The 10,858-nt window shown below is 48.7% G+C and overlaps 3 protein-coding genes across 4 annotated transcripts in view; 1 reads left to right on the top strand and 2 right to left on the bottom strand.

Annotated features, from left to right (window-relative positions):
- Dhrs1 (dehydrogenase/reductase 1) overlaps positions 1 to 1,293 on the bottom strand; it is a 9,815-nt gene extending 8,522 nt beyond the window's left edge. Inside the window, exons 1-2 of one of the 2 annotated variants that reach the window (XM_013354930.2) lie at positions 1,024 to 1,293; positions 499 to 712 (exon numbers count right to left, since the gene is read on the bottom strand). In XM_013354930.2, the coding sequence (XP_013210384.1) occupies positions 499 to 648 (150 nt within the window). In that variant the 5' untranslated portion in view covers positions 649 to 712; positions 1,024 to 1,293. The remainder of the gene's footprint in view (positions 1 to 498; positions 713 to 1,023) is intronic. The other variant, XM_005370425.2, reaches the window with a different exon arrangement.
- Positions 1,294 to 1,354: 61 nt separating this feature from the next.
- On the top strand, positions 1,355 to 8,774 carry Nop9 (NOP9 nucleolar protein). The gene is made up of 10 exons (XM_005370420.3): positions 1,355 to 1,658; positions 1,807 to 2,259; positions 3,830 to 3,940; positions 4,541 to 4,682; positions 5,642 to 5,834; positions 6,622 to 6,762; positions 7,121 to 7,246; positions 7,416 to 7,652; positions 7,859 to 7,964; positions 8,282 to 8,774. Exons 1-10 carry the CDS (start codon positions 1,409 to 1,411, stop codon positions 8,437 to 8,439), a joined length of 1,917 nt encoding a protein of 638 aa, XP_005370477.1. The 5' UTR covers positions 1,355 to 1,408; the 3' UTR covers positions 8,440 to 8,774.
- A 17-nt stretch (positions 8,775 to 8,791) lies between these two features.
- Cideb (cell death inducing DFFA like effector b) overlaps positions 8,792 to 10,858 on the bottom strand; it is a 6,356-nt gene continuing 4,289 nt past the window's right edge. The window contains exons 4-6 of the mRNA XM_005370421.3: positions 9,778 to 9,924; positions 9,375 to 9,565; positions 8,792 to 9,224 (exon numbers count right to left, since the gene is read on the bottom strand). Of these exons, the coding sequence (XP_005370478.1) occupies positions 9,092 to 9,224; positions 9,375 to 9,565; positions 9,778 to 9,924 (471 nt within the window). The 3' untranslated portion in view covers positions 8,792 to 9,091. The remainder of the gene's footprint in view (positions 9,225 to 9,374; positions 9,566 to 9,777; positions 9,925 to 10,858) is intronic.

Here is a 10,858-nt window from a genome sequence, read left to right as displayed (position 1 = left end):
GGATTAAAGGCGTGCGCCACCACCGCCCGGCTTTGAGTATCGTTTTTATTGAAATCCAGTTAAGAAGTAAACTCTCATGGCGGCGGGGGGTGGCACTGTCCTTTAATCCTAGAATTCAGGAGGCAGAGGTAAGCGGATCTCTGTGAGTTCGAGGCCAGCTTGGATCTACGCAGTGAGTTCTAGGGCAGCCAGTGCTATGTAGAGGTGTAGAGAGACTGTCTCAAAAACAAACAAACAAACAAAAAGAAGTGAAACAGGTTCGGTTCAGCAAGTCTTGCCTAAATTACAGAAAGTCACTGGCCCAACATTTGTTCTTCGCAAAACCTGAAACTCTCAAACCAAGACTTTTCTTCTGCTTAAACCCTCTTGGCAGAAAAATTCAACTCTATATTGTTTACTGTATGTACTCTGTAAATATTAGTGATATTTTTCGGGAGATATCATGATCAAGCAAGTGATGAGTAATAATCACAATGAGAAATTCAGGTGGTCACTCACCTCCTGGGCAGTAGCTTTAAGGGTGTCCAGATGGCGCCCGGTGATGTACACTGTGGCCCCTGCTTTGCAGAGCTGTAAGGCAATGCCACGGCCAATACCCCTGGAGGCACCAGTTACCACACACACTTGGCCCTTCATAGGCGCTACCATGTCTCACGTCAAACGGGGATATCTGTGGAGTTTAGAGTCGCTTTGAAGGAATCCTGTAGACTGTCTGCAGAGACAGGTCTTTGCTAAGCTTGCAGTATTTTGATGGGAGAGAAATATCCTCAGGTGGATAGCTGAGGGCAGGTCCCTGGCCAGGCTGTTGTCTTCACCCAGGCACAGGGCTGGGTGGAGCCTCTCCCGGGCTACACGTACGCTAGCCTCAGTGGGGCTAACTTGGTGGGGAATCTGGCGAGTCTGTCCAATAAGTTATGTCTATGAAGAGTCCCAGCCCTCACTCTGGAGTTCTGGCTACCGGTGCAGTTCCACAGGGAACAGCGAAGCCCTGACCTGTAAGTGGACAGAGCCTGTGAGCCTCACCTGCCGCAGACGCTGCCTCTGGGGTTCTGTCTGTCTAGTTCGCTAGACCTGTAGCTCGAGAATTTTTATCGTCCCAGGGGGTGGAGCGGGGCGTATAGTTCGAGGACCTTGATTCTGGCCACGTCAGGGTGAGAGTGCGTGCCTGGGGCAGAAGTCGGTGCGGGTGCGGATGAGCTAGAACTAGGCGAAGCGAGTGGAGTCCGGGAGATCGCGGGTGGGGCCCAGCGATTGGATTCGGCAAACGCAAACCCGCACCCCGTAGACACGCCCACCTTGCTCGCCCTTGTCGCAGAACTATGACGTTTCCGTGCGTCAGCAGTGCGACGCCGGCGGCTGTGGGAGCTGCTACCTGGAAGCGTGGAGGAGGCGAGGTTCTGGAGCACGCATGGGGCTGGGTCCGCGCTCTGTTCACAAGGCGCGACGCCAGTTCCCGGGTGCCGGCCGACGGGGGCGCGGGGCCCCGTGTTCCGGGCGTCCCCCTCCGGGCCGCGATGGGTGTCCCCGGCCGCCGGCGGCTGCCGCGCGCGGGGAACAGGCCCCAGAGGCTCTCCCGCACCTGAGTCCCGATGCGCTCGGGTATTTCCGACGGGCGCTGTCAGCGCTGAAAGAGGCTCCCGACGCCGCGGAAGAACGAGGTAGGAGCAGCTACGCCGTGGAGTAACTGTAAAACCCAACCCACGCAGGGAACTTTCAGAGGGAATCCCAGGGAGTTCTTGGCTAAGTGATGGTTAAGCCTTATTCTTCTCTCCGTTTCTCTAACGGTCTGTTTCCTCGTGTTTTCAGACTTGATGGTGCGCAATATTTTGAAGGAAGTGGAGGCTCAGGCTCTAGCCTTGGCCACGAACAGGACTGGTAGCGAAATGCTGCAGGAACTTTTGGGGTTCAGTCCTTTGAAACCTCTCTGTCGAGTGTGGGCTGCTCTGCGCCCCAAGTTGCGCTTCGTGGCTTGTCATCGGTGTGGGGTCCACGTCTTGCAAAGTGCTTTGCTGCAGCTGCCTCGGTTGCTAAGTAGTCCTGCAGAAGCGGAGGAGGAGGAGGAGGAAGAGGACGGGAAGCATGGTCCCTTGCAGACCCTGGAGGAGCTAGTCCTGGGACTAGCCTCTGAAGTGTCTGACGATTTTCTTTTCTTCTGTGGAGACACGCATGGAAGCTTCGTGGTCAGAACTCTGCTGCAAGTGTTAGGAGGTACTCTCCTGGAGTCTGAGAGGACCAGGTCTCGTGCTTCCCAGTCATCTGGTAAGTAGTATTTTACGAAAAGGAAGTGGGCCTGGTGAGCAGGAGAGTTTCGGGAGTTCAGAAGCCAGTAAACAGAAGAGTTAATCTTCATGGTGGAGTTTGGCCGTGAAGAATTAGCGGAACAGTGGGGCAGAGCCTAGAAGGCCAAAGAACAGTGTGTCTAGACAGCTAGCCGGAAGGGTGTGCCTATACTTAGAGAGCAGCTACTCGCATAGGGACAGGGCGAGGAGATAATTCACTTAAAGCAATGGATTTCACATTTTTATTTCCACAACTCTCAGTAAGAAATTTATTTTTTTTAATTTTTAAAATATGTATGTGCGCATGTACACACTAAATTATGTGCCTTCTGCACATACATGTGCTTATGGAGGGGAGAAGACAACTTGGGGAAGTCGGTTGTCCTTCCACCGTTCAGGTTCTTCAGGTTCTGTATATTGAACTCAGGTTGTCAGGCTTAGCTGCATTCTCCCTTACCACAACCTTCCTGGCCCTGGCACTTTATTTTGAGACAGAGTCTCCCGTATAACCTAGGCTGGTTTTTGACTTGGGAATATAGCAGAGGCTGGCCTTCAACACTTCTTCCTCCTGCTTGCTTCTGCCTTTCGAGTGCTGGGGTTACAGACCTGTGCTTCCATGCCTGCCTATTTGCTGTTCGGTTTTGATTTTGTTGTTGTTGTTGTTTTTTTTTTTTTTTTTTTTCCCTTTGGACAAGGTCTGGACTCACTGCTTCAGCCTCTCAAATACTAGAATCAGGGATGCATACCTTTACACTGCCTAGGAGATTGACTTTTAACCCTTATTTATTTATTTATTTATTTATTTATTTATTTATTTATTTATTTATTCTTTTTTGAAATAGGGTTTCCCTATGTTGCCCTGGCTATCCTGGAACTCTCTTTGCCAACCAGGCTGGCCTCAATCTCACAGAGGTTCCCTTGCCTTTGTCTCCTGAGTGCTGGGGTTAAAGGCATGGGTCACCACTGCCCGACTCCTGGAACTAGCTCTTGTAGACCAGGGTGGCCTTGAACTCACAGAGATCTGCCTGCCACTGCCTCCCAAGTGCTGGGCTTAAAGGCGTGCACCACCATGGCCTGGCTTCCCTGACGTGTTTTTAGTCTGTTTGTGTGTGTGTGTGTGTGTGTGTGTGTGTGTTGAATTCAAACAAAAGTTCAGGAAAAGATACCTTTTCTGTTTTTCTGATATTTTCTTTCCTTTTAAATTTTATTCTCTATTTTATTAAAAAAATGCTGACTGAGACCACTAACTTTGTCTCATGGTACAGTCATAGAATATGACCTACATTTTAGGATTCTGGAAAATAAGGTTAGAGTATAAATGAGGTCTGAATTTGGATTACTTTAAATACCTGACTGAGAAATATGATCCCTAGACCATAGGGAAGGAAGTTGAAGATCCTTAGAAAAATTAAAACAATTTTTTACTCATCCACAAGAGACATTGAGTTGTATTACCTCCGTCCTGTATCTCTAAGTTGAGCCATTATTATTCTGTGGAGTTCTTCCTATTTGTAATTTCACTATTGTTCATGCTCTTGATCTTTCTCTAGAAACACAAAGGACCTCAGCTCGGGAATGTAAGCGCACTGATTTTGAGGTTCCTAAAACCTTCTTGAATCACCTTCAGGACCTGAGTGCCTGTTTTCTGAAGGACATTGCAGGTAAAAAGATGTATTAATTAATTTACAAGTTCCTGAGACAAATACCTGACCAAAATAGCTTAAGGAAGAGGTTTGACTCCCAGCCAAAGGGTCTAGTCCATTGTTATCATGGCTGTAGCTAGCTGTACTATAGCCACAAGTCAGGAAGCAGAGGTAGATAAATTCTTTGCTCAGCTGTGTTTTCTTTTTTATTTGGTCTAGGACCCCAGCCACAGCTAGTGCTACCCACATACTGGGCGGCTGTTGTCCCACTCTCTGCCCCCCCACCATTAACCTACTATTAACCTACTCTAGAAACTCACAGACATGCCCAGAGGTAGTTTTGTAATGATTCTAAATCCCATTAAGTGATCAGTCAGGGTTAACCTTCACCACAGAAGGAAAGTAGGAAGAGACTATAATCTTCTCGGAGGATTTCCCCCAGGCAGGACCCTCATGGCAGGTCCTTCCTCTTTTAATGCCTGTCTGGTTCAATGCTAGAAGGCATTCTGTATGGACATTTTTGTGTCTATAGCCCTCCTTGTTTCTTGTGTTTTGGGAATCGTACAGGTAATCTGGGCTTGGGACAAGCTATTAAATTATTTCTGCCTCTTCTTACAGTGTTTATCACCGACAAGATCTCCAGTTTTTGTCTTCAAGTGGCCTTACAGATCTTACACTACAAATTACCTCAGTATTGTGCTCATCTCTGTGATGCTATAATTGATTACCTGAGTTCTCGTAATTCTTCAGCAGATGGCAGGTATGGTCAGTTGTCAGGAGTAACTGCAGCTGGGGAGATGAATGGAATTAGTGGAGCTGTGTGAATAAAGTTTATACTCTTTGATCTTCTTAACAATAGTTACTGCTGGGCAGTGGTGCATGACTTTAATCCCAGCACCCGGGAGGCACAGACTCCCTGTGTAATCCTGCTGGCCTCAAACTCACAGAGATCCTCCTGCCTCTGCTTCCCAGGTACTGGTATTAAAAACTTACATTCCCCATGCCTGACTTAGTTTTATTTTAAGATATATTTTTTATTTTGGCCAGGCGGTGGTGGCACACACCTTTCATCCCAGCACTTGGAAGGCAGAGGCAGGCGGATCTCTGATTCGAGGCCAGTCTGGTCTACAGAGTGAGTTCCAGGACAGGCTCCAAAGCTACACAGAGATTTCTTTTTATTTTGTATTTATGAAGTTGTGCCTATATATGTATATATGTGCACCACATGTGTGTAGTGCCCTTGGAGACTGGAAAAGTATGTCAGAGCTCCTTGAACTGGAGTTGTAGATAGTTAGTTAGAAGCTGCCTTGTGGGTGCTGGGAACTGAACTTCTTGGGTCCTCTGCAAGAGCAGAACGTGCTCTTAACCACTGAGCCCCAATCTATTCTTCGTCTATGTGTGACAAGATCTCTCTATGTAGCACCAGCTCACCTGGATCCCAGTTTATAGACCAGGCTGGCCTTGAGCTCACCTGCTTCTTCTGCCTCTTGAATGCTGAGATTAAAGCTGTCCACCACCAAACCAACTTTTTTTAAAAAATTATTTATTTGTATTTCATTTGTCTTAGTGTTTTGCCTGTGTATATGTATGCACACCACATTTGTGCAGGGGCCAGTGGAGGGCAGAAGAGGGCCCCTGGACCCAGGCTCTTTGCAGGCACAGTAGCAGTCTTAACTAACAGCCATTGCTCCAATCCCATCTCACTCTTCTTCCTGCTAGCCCTCTACTCCTGTTTCTCCGCGATCAGACGAGCTCCAGGCTCTTGGAGCAGGTGCTGCTGGTATTAGAACCAGCGAGGCTCCAGCGCCTCTTTGAGGATCACTTCCAAGGCCAGCTGCATTCCTTGGCTGCACATCCCATTGCTAACTTCCCCTTGCAGCGCTTACTGAATGCAATCACTTCACCTGAGTTGGTGAGTTGGAAATGTGACCTGGTCTCTTTCTGTTGTTCTTAATCATTGGGCCTTATTTACTTATTATTTATTTGTTTATTTACTTGTTTGTTTGTTTGGGATAGGGTTTCTCTGTATGTAGCCCTGGCTGCCCTAGAACTCACTCTGTAGATCAGGCTGGCCTTAAACTCACAGAGCTCTGCCTGTCTCTGTCTCCCGAGTGTGGGAATTAAAGGCGTGCATCACTTTGGGGCCTTATTTTATTGTGTGCTTGCCTCTACCTCTCTGACAATTTACTGCCCATTGCCCATGGGAAGTTATTGGAGAGTTTTCCAGAAATTAGGGTCATGGCACCCTTCTCCTTGAGATTTGTTTTAGCTTCTCGGGTCTGACTGCCTGTCCTCTTAGTTCCAGTTTGCAGCTAGAAGTTCTGTGGCTGCTTGTCTTTAAATCCTCAGGGGCACTGAAGCCATTGCTGTAGCTTCCCCCTTTCCCTGTTGCTCCCCTCAGGAAGGAGAGTAGGGGTGTCCTGTGGTCCCTTGGGTTGACACATAGAGTAGAAGGCAGGTTTAATTTTAGACTTGCCTGCCCTTGGTTCTCCCTGACTTGTACAGAAGGGACATTTAGATTCTCCCCTCTAGGGTGACTCCTCTTCTGAGTCTTACACAGCACAGTGTAAATTCTGATGTTGGCGATGGTTTATATGTCTTATCTAGCTTTTTTTTTTAAGTAGGAAGATTTTTCTGATTAACTTTTTTGTTAACCATCCTTGACTGACAACGATTCTTCAATCCATGTTTCCTCTCAGCTGTCACTTGTGTTTGAGGAGCTGAGTCCTGCCTTGGAAGCTGTGTTGGCCCAGGGCCACCCAGGGGTAGTTGTGGCTCTGGTGGAAGCCTGCCGCAGGGTTGGGACTCACCAAGCCCAGGTCTTGCAGCTGTTATTGGAGGTGAGTGGGTGCTACGTGTGAGCCATCCATGCCGGTCCTTGATGTAATTCTTCTACTTAGGATTTGTCTGATTTGCATGTGAGAGGGTTAATGTGGAGGGACTTATAGATACAGAGACAGGTGAGTCCAAGAACAGCCCTGAAATGAAACTGATCCTCCAGAAGTTAGAGAACTGAGAGATAAATGTGGGTTCAATCCCTACAAGTGCGACAGAGGCTGGGAGACAGAACAAGGCAAGTGAGATTCTGCCCTCACAGAGCGTCCTTTGCTGTTGAGTTAGGCCTTTCCTTTCCAGAGAATCATTGTGTTAGGGATGGGATGGTTCTTAAGCATCGTTGTGCTTTGTCTTGCTATCCAGGCATTCCACTGTGCAGAGCCCTCATCCCGGCAAGTAGCCTGTGCGCCTCTCTTTGCCTCTCTGTTGGCTTATGAGGTTTACTATGAACTGACGGAGGAGGAGGGGGCAGTGCCTGCAGAGCATCAGGTAAGGTAGGGGAAGGGCCAAGCCAGTGACTATTTGGGGGCCAGGCGTCTTAGTGTTTGAGGTGTTGAGATTTCTAACCTTTTTGGAGAGAAGGCAACAGTGCTCTCGGGATGAGCTCATCCATCTGGTCTGATCACTGCCTCCTAATTCTGTCTTATTGTATTCCCAGGAAGAAATGGCCGCAGCCAGAGCTCTGAGGGAAGTGACCGTACTTGGGTCTCTGCTGCTCCAGCATTTGTTGTATTTCTCCAACCCTGGACTTGTACTTCGGAGTCTGAGCGCCTTGACAGGACCACAGCTCCTGGCTCTGGCCCAAAGCCCTGCTGGTTCTCATGTATTTGATGCCATCCTGACTAGCCCCTCTGTGACGCAGAAGCAGCGTCGCCGTGTGCTGAAGACCCTAAAGGTTAGACTTCTGCGCCAGTCCCTACATTATTGCTTTAGAGAAAATGCGCTTCATTCAGGACGACCTGAGAGCTGGAGGCAGGGTACATATATAGTTCCTGCACTGTTTTAACTGTGCCTCTCGAGTCTTCTGGAGTTAGTCTCCCACTCCCAAAACACATTTGTGTCCTTCCCTTGAGGGACTTTACACTGCTTGTCTCAATGCAGGGGCAGTATGTGGCTCTTGCCTGTAGCCGCCATGGCAGCCGAGTGTTAGATGCCATCTGGAGTGGAGCAGCTTTAGGGGCCCGGAAGGAAATCGCTGCTGAACTGGGTGAGTTCCACTGCCACTGGGTGATGTCTCCAAACCGCCTTCTCCTGCGCCTGGTAGCTGATGTCAGGAGGATGGGCTGGCTCTGAGTCTCGCTCTGCTTTTTCTTTCTCTTTGCAGATTGTGCACTTTACCCCTCTCCCTTTATCTGGCTTTTAATGGGTGAGGTGTTTTGTAGCTAGAGTTTTCTTTGGGCCACCAGTTCACAAATAATGGCACAGAGACTTACTAATTATGAGAGCTTGGCCTTAGCTTAGGCTTGTTTGTAACTAGTGCTTGTAACTTAAATTAACCCATTTTTATGAATCTTCGTACTGCAGGAGAGCAGAACCAGCAGTTGATTCAAGATGCTTTTGGCCACCATGTGGCCCGGAATGTGGCCCTGACTACCTTCTTGAAGCGGCGAGCGACTTGGGAACAGGAGCAGAGTGCTGTGGCCAAGAGGAGACAGGCATTGAACTCTATACTTGGAGACTGAGGCCTCGAGGCCTGGGGATAGGTGTTGATGGGAGGGTGAGGGGACATACCTGTCCTTCCTGCTCTCAATCGGAGTCACAGGTCTTACAGGAGAAGATGTAGTAACACACAAACCTGTAAACCTACACTACTCAGAAGGTTGAAACGAGAACTAAAGACTTCACTGGGATTAAAGGTATGCCAACAAGACTCAAAAACAAAAACAAAACCCAAGCCAAAAATTCAATGCTAGCCTGGTCTATGGTAGCCAGATCCTGTTCATCCCTTTGTTTGTCTCTGTCCATCTGTTCCCCCCGCTCCAGGCATACTGATAAACATTTTTGTATTTTTCTTGGGAATATTTTTATTTTTTAGGGGAACAGTATCTCAAGGCAAAGCTGGGGACTGGTCATTGGTATGTAGACCTTTGGGATAGGATCAGTAAGAACCTGGGTGTAGCAGCAGTTATGGTGGGTCAGGATGCCAGGGGACAGGGTTGTCTGCGGGGTAAGTAGAAGACAGGAGATGTAGGTCAGGGGCAGCATCCTTCGGGAAATGTGCGGGCTGGAGGACCAAGGCAGTGTGCTGACCGCTTCTGATACGATGGTGTCTTATAGCTCTCAGGTGTCTCGTGGAGCCAGTCTCAGGGCACAGGCTCAAAGCATTTTTCATTATTAATGGAGGTGACTCTGCTTGTGCCACTGCCACCGCTCAGCCCCCTCCACCATGTGGCGAAGGGTAGATGAGATGCCCAGCAGGATATGGCCCAGGCCTTGCAGCAGGGAGGAAGTCCAACGGAGGAGCTCCCTGAAGGGCAGGGTGAGAGGAAACCACGTGATTAGGAAAAGATGAGAGGAGGCCTTGAGTCTGTAAGCTTGGGGTGTGGGTAGGGGTGGGTACAAGAAATGGAACTTGAAGGACTACCCATCTGTAGGGTTGTATGACGTGTTCTCTGACCTGAGGACTTTTTTGGGTCCAACTCCTTGAAAATCACAGCTCATGGAGTAGAGCCCGTAGAATGTAGCTTTGACATTGAGGCTGCCGAAGAGGTCTCGAGGATTTTCCTTGTAGACATCAAAGGTGATGCGGGCAATGTCTTTGCTGTGTTTGGGCTTCTCCCGTCCTAGGCCGTGTAACAACATCCCACTCTGTGGGACACAGAGGTCCATTACTGAAGTGGGCCCTCCTTCGTACCCTGACATTTAGTTCTGTCAGTGCCGGGTCAGACCCCTTTTGCCTCTCCAGTATTTTTCCAACGCCCCCAGTGCCTCTGCCCCCAGAGTCAGTGATAGGCTAGGGAAGAAGATGGGGGGAACCAGAAAGGATTGATGGCCTAAGCAGCCCACGATGGGCCTCTCACCCTGGGGCTCCAGCTCTGTCCCTGCTCTAGCACCATCAAGCACGTGTCATCCTCGAGCAGCTGGAAGAAGTCCTCACTTTCCACGGCGGTCCCGTCCTCCTCCAGCACCAGGGTTAGCACTCCACTGAGCAGCAGGGTCTCCAGTACCTGTCGGTGACAAAGGACAGGTCTTATCACATGCCCCCCCACCCCCATTTAGATGGCCATCAGTTAGGCACTGGTATCTACTCTGCTTCCTCGTTTGCCATCTTCCCTGTGTTGTTTTTTGAGACCGAGTATTTGTGTAGTTCAGCCTGCTCCCAAACTCAGCAAGCAATTCTGTTAGCTTTCTGGGTCCTGGGATTGTAGACATGAATACTTCATCTCATTCTTTGTAAACATGGTGATTCTTTTTGTTTGAGTTTTTTGCCTCTCACCAGAGGCAGACCTTTTTTTTTCATTTTGCTCCTGTTCATCTACTCTTGCTCCCTTCTAAGCCACTCCTACTCGTGTTAATTGACAATCAGTCATAGGTGTGGTAAAACACGTCCAGTCCTAGTTGCTTAGGGGGGCAGAGGCAGAGGGACCACTGGAGCCCAGAAGTTTAAGACCAGACTTTAACAGTTTTGGACTCTGACTCCAAATATGAATAAAATAAAAACAAAACAAAATCTAAACAGGTAAAACCTATGTTCTCTTATCTGCAGTGTCCTCCCATGTCTTCCTTCCTGTCAGTGTTAGCACCATTCTGAGGCCTTACTCTGTGCCAAGTGAGAACTTGGGAGTGTTGAAAGAAATGTCAGGGTTGAATTAGGTTAGGAATAATAGCGATGGGAAGTAAAAGGGCTTCAGCTGACAGGTGACCAGGAAGGGCAAGGCTATGACCGGCTTCTGTGAGGCCCTCTTGAGGGACATACAGGCGCTGTTACCCTTTGACTCATTCTAATGCATCTGATTGCAGCAGACTCGGTTCTAAGGATAGCTTCTGAATATCTGAATAACCCACCTTTCCTAGGGACCAGACTATCCTAGACCACCCTGTCGAGAAGGAGCTGGACAGCTCCAGCTGCATCTTAGTGGTGCATCTTTTTTTTTTTTTTTG

The sequence above is a fragment of the Microtus ochrogaster genome, unplaced genomic scaffold (genome assembly GCF_000317375.1).
Source record: "Microtus ochrogaster isolate Prairie Vole_2 unplaced genomic scaffold, MicOch1.0 UNK80, whole genome shotgun sequence".
Taxonomy (NCBI): domain Eukaryota; kingdom Metazoa; phylum Chordata; class Mammalia; order Rodentia; family Cricetidae; genus Microtus; species Microtus ochrogaster.
Note: the sequence above shows the minus strand (reverse complement) of the source record. Positions and strands in the feature narration are given on the sequence as shown.